Genomic DNA, 3,974 nt, shown 5'->3' on the forward strand with positions numbered 1-3,974 from the left:
GAAACCCGCCCCCTGCCCACCCCACCCCAGCCTGGCAGACACAGCAGGAAGGCCAGGCAGCACTGGGGCCAGCCCTGGAAGCCTCTGAGTGGCTATGGGCCGAGACCTCTCCCCAGGGGCTGGTGGGGCAGCGTGGCAAGCTGGATGCTCCACACGGGCCAGCACAGGAAGCCTCTGTGTGCTGTGGGCCCCAGTGCCACTAGCAAGGGAACGCAGGCACAGCCCCAGTCACCTGAGAAGCTGCTGTCTCCATGCAGGAAGTCCCCTACCTTGCAGGACAGGGTGGCAACCTGGGGCAGGGGTACCTGGCAGGAGGACACTGCTACAAAGTGCCATTTCTCCAAGCAGCTGTGCTGCTCAAGGCCGCAGCCACCCCTCACTGGGGCTTCCTTTCTGCCCCACCCCTGCCGGCCACCGCTGACTGGGGTGCCACCTTCCAAGGCAATGGCTGCTACGTGTGCAGGAGTGAGGTGTCAGTGCGTGAGGAGGCGGCGACCTGTCCTAGAGAGGGCTAGAGGGCGGGCAGTGGGACAGGAGGTGCTTGGCTGGTGTGGGTGCTGCCAAGCAAATGCCCGGGAAGGCTGGAAAAGGCTGTCCCCATGTGATCCAAAGGGGAGGGAGGGGGACGCAGACGGCGTCATGGTTACCTCGCTGGACTCAGTGGCCGGCCGCTGTCTGACCGACCATAGTTTGAGTCCCAGACCTAGTGTCTTGCTTTCTCCTTTTCTCTCTCTCTGGTCAAATGAAAAAATAATACTAAATGGAAATAAATAAATAATATTTTTTGAGGGAAGGGGGAAGACTGAAACTTGACAGAGACTGGCACAGGCCAATACCAGAAGTCTTGACGAGGCGGGCACCTGGCACTGTTGGGGGCAGGAGAGTCTCAAACAACTGAGCCCTCTAAGTCGGTCAGGCGGTCTCTGGGCAGGGCAAAGCCCCACAGCGCCCTCTTCCGGAGTGAACTCAGTGCGAGTCACGCCCACCGTCTCATGCAAAGAGCACGGAGCACCCTCCCTGCTGGCCACGCACCAGCTCCCTGCGTGAAGGCAGCGGCCACTGGGCTCATCAGCAGCCCGATGTCTGTGCGCGAAGTGCGTGAGCTATCTGTTCCCCGAATCGGGAATGACTGCCCACGTTTACATTCCCATGTGTTAAATGTGGGGTCGCCGGGAAAGCCACGATGCATCTGGCAGAGAACAGGAAAACGCGTCGTGCTTCCCCGAGGACCCAGTAGCACGCCTCCGTTTTATAATGACAAAGGACAGGCACAAAAGCTCCACTTACCACCAAAACTTTCAGGACTAGGTGATTCTGGTAGGCAGATTCCAATCTGTGGTTCTCTGAAATATTAAAACGGAGGTCATCTCTCTCAGCCATGACCGTGGGGGCAGTGTTAGAGGTGCGCTTGAAACTCTGTGGGCCGGCAGGTGGGGTGACCCCGCATCAGCTCTGTGTGCATCCCAACTCCCAGGAGGAGGGTGGAGGGACGGCCGTGTGGCCATCCTTTCTGGGGGTGATCTCGCTTTTCCTCTCTACTTGTCTCTCCCATGAGCACATAGGCCCCATGGCAAAAAAAAGTAAAACAACAAAAAGCCACCGCGTGGCCCATGAAGCTAAGGCAGAGCCTCCTTCCTGGGGAGGAACAGAGCATCTTCTTTGTGTAAACGAGAAAGAAAGGCCATTGAAAAGCTCTAGCCAAGCCCCTCCTCGCCACAGAGACACCGTGAACAACCCTCTCTGAGCCGATGGAGTCGTCGGCCCAGCACACTGACTGACGGTGACGTTCAGGCCATGGGCCGCAGTGTCCGGCCGGTCCCAGGGAGACACGGCCTACCTGCCCCTCAGCCCTTCTGTGAAGGGCGGGCGCACTCAGAAGAGCACAGGTTCAGGACAGACGGGTCTGGGTGGAGTGGCTCCTCTACTGCGGTGCAGCGTCAGTATTTGCATCCCTAAAATGGTGACATAACTTGTGACTCCACGGTGCCCTGACCGAGTGACGATGAGGAGGACAAAGAGCTGGCGAGACGCCTAGGACACAGGGGTGAGCGCTGACCGCGAGCGGGCGCGTCCACCTCCCACTCGGGGAGCGTCCTTGTGCCTCGGCAAACTCCCGGAGCGCCGCCTGTCCTCTGCAGTCGAGGTCGGAGCCAGACGGACCCCGGGCAGGAGCAAGGGCAGGCACCCCGGCTTACCCCAGGAGGTCAGGAACTCGGCGGCGTATCGGTACAGGCGGTTCATGACCTCGATCACGACGGCGTAGATGATGCTGGGCACGTAGAGCAGGACCCCGGTCCACTCGGACCCGCTGTCCTCGTGCAGCGCCAGGGCCCAGGCCTCCATGTCGAAGTAGACCATCATGACGCACAGGGACAGGAAGAGGCAGAGGCACACGAAGGGCAGCGACACCAGGTAGATACGCAGCTGCCGCTTGTAGCTGGGGTACAGCGGCTCCTCCCTGCCCGTCACGGGGTTGGCGCCCAGCACGCCGTGGAAGCCGGGCCGCGGCTCCTCGAACTGCCTCTTCATGAGCAGCGTGCCCCAGCGGTAGGCCATGCTGGCACAGCCGCGCTTCCACACCTCCAGGATGACGGTGGACCAGAGCAGGTTGAACGAGGCGAAGACCACGTACTTGTCGTAGTCCTCCCACACGAACAGGTAGTAGGGCAGCCCGATGGCGGCCATGGGGACCAAGGCGAACGTGAAGTACTCCAGAAACCCGAAGTAGAACGCAATGGTCTCCCCGAAGTAGTCGCGGATCCTGTCTGCAGTGGGGAGGGGAGCATCAGGGCCGGCCGCGGGAGGCCTACTCCTTGCCAGCACGCTTCCTCGCCTTCTCAGTTGGGGGTCACTGCGACCACATCCCCAGTCAGTGTGCCCCCACCCCACCATCGGGTGTGCCTGGCAAGCCCGACAGCTCCCTCCCCGCTGGGGCCGCCCTGCAGGGCCCTGCCTCTCCTCTGCTTCCTCACCGGCGGACACCTTCCGAAGACAGGCTTGCCTGGAATTCCAAGGCCCTACTTCAGGTCCACCCATGGCCACCGGACTGTTTCAATTTGGGGTTTAACTTGGGCCTCCCCACATCCCTCCCACTGAATGTTATAGGTGTTGTTTGGAAGAGAACTCCCCTCCCCTCTGCTCTCTTCCCAAAGATCAAGCTCCCACTGATGCGGCGTGCAGGTTTTTGCACACTGAGTAAGAATGATTCCACAGCACAGAATAAGATTCTGCACCCTCCCTCCTGTAACAGCCTCAGGGCTCACTCTCTGACCCTCTGTGGGGCGCTGGCAGGACAAAGGCTCAGCGCGCACACCCAGGGACCTCCACGCAGCTCACTCGGCCCAGGGACCCAGCACTGCATCCCTGGGGAGGGCCTGGACCATACAGCTGCCCACTGTGCACTGGGCAGGGTGAGGGGCGGGGCATGAGGAAGCTGGGGTTACAGCTCTGTCAATCACAGGTGACATGGTCAGACGTCCTGGAGGTGAGTTAGTGAGCCTTAATCCTTCCAGCTAACTCAGGAGGAGCTGACACAGTGGCTATGGTGACATCGCCTCAAATCTAAATCGGGTTAAAGGACGTTCACTCATGGTGCTGGGCCCAAGTCCCGTGGCCCCCGGTGACCCCAAGCAGGCCCGAGATGAGCCTGCCCAGCTCCTCCCACCGGAGGGCTCCTCTCGGCCTCCCAGGCCCTCACGCCAAGCACACCACACCCGGCCTTCATCATCCCTTCGCTTCCCCCCATTTTTTTTTTTTTTTTTGACTACAAGATGCATGCACTTGCCAGAGAGAGACACAGGGAAAGTGAGAAATCACCCCACAGAGGATGGCCACGCTGCAAGCCCTTCTCCTTTAGTGGTTTGAGGCATGCACACACATGTGCCCTGTGTGCTTTTCCAGCCACTGGACCTGGACTCAAGCCGCAGTGGCCACGTGGGAGTCCAGGGCCTCACCCACCACTCCACCTGCAGGCC

General features: G+C 60.4%; 1 protein-coding gene across 2 annotated transcripts in view; it reads right to left on the reverse strand.

Annotated features, from left to right (window-relative positions):
- ANO10 (anoctamin 10) overlaps positions 1–3,974 on the reverse strand; it is a 63,298-nt gene that overhangs the window by 42,925 nt on the left and 16,399 nt on the right. For both annotated transcript variants that reach the window (XM_006169761.3, XM_006169762.3), the window contains 2 exons: positions 2,196–2,765; positions 1,288–1,343 (listed from right to left, as the gene is read on the reverse strand). In XM_006169761.3, the coding sequence (XP_006169823.1) occupies positions 1,288–1,343; positions 2,196–2,765 (626 nt within the window). The remainder of the gene's footprint in view (positions 1–1,287; positions 1,344–2,195; positions 2,766–3,974) is intronic.

This window comes from Tupaia chinensis, unplaced genomic scaffold, assembly GCF_000334495.1.
Source record: "Tupaia chinensis unplaced genomic scaffold, TupChi_1.0 Scaffold147500_1, whole genome shotgun sequence".
NCBI classification, from domain to species: Eukaryota; Metazoa; Chordata; class Mammalia; order Scandentia; family Tupaiidae; genus Tupaia; species Tupaia belangeri.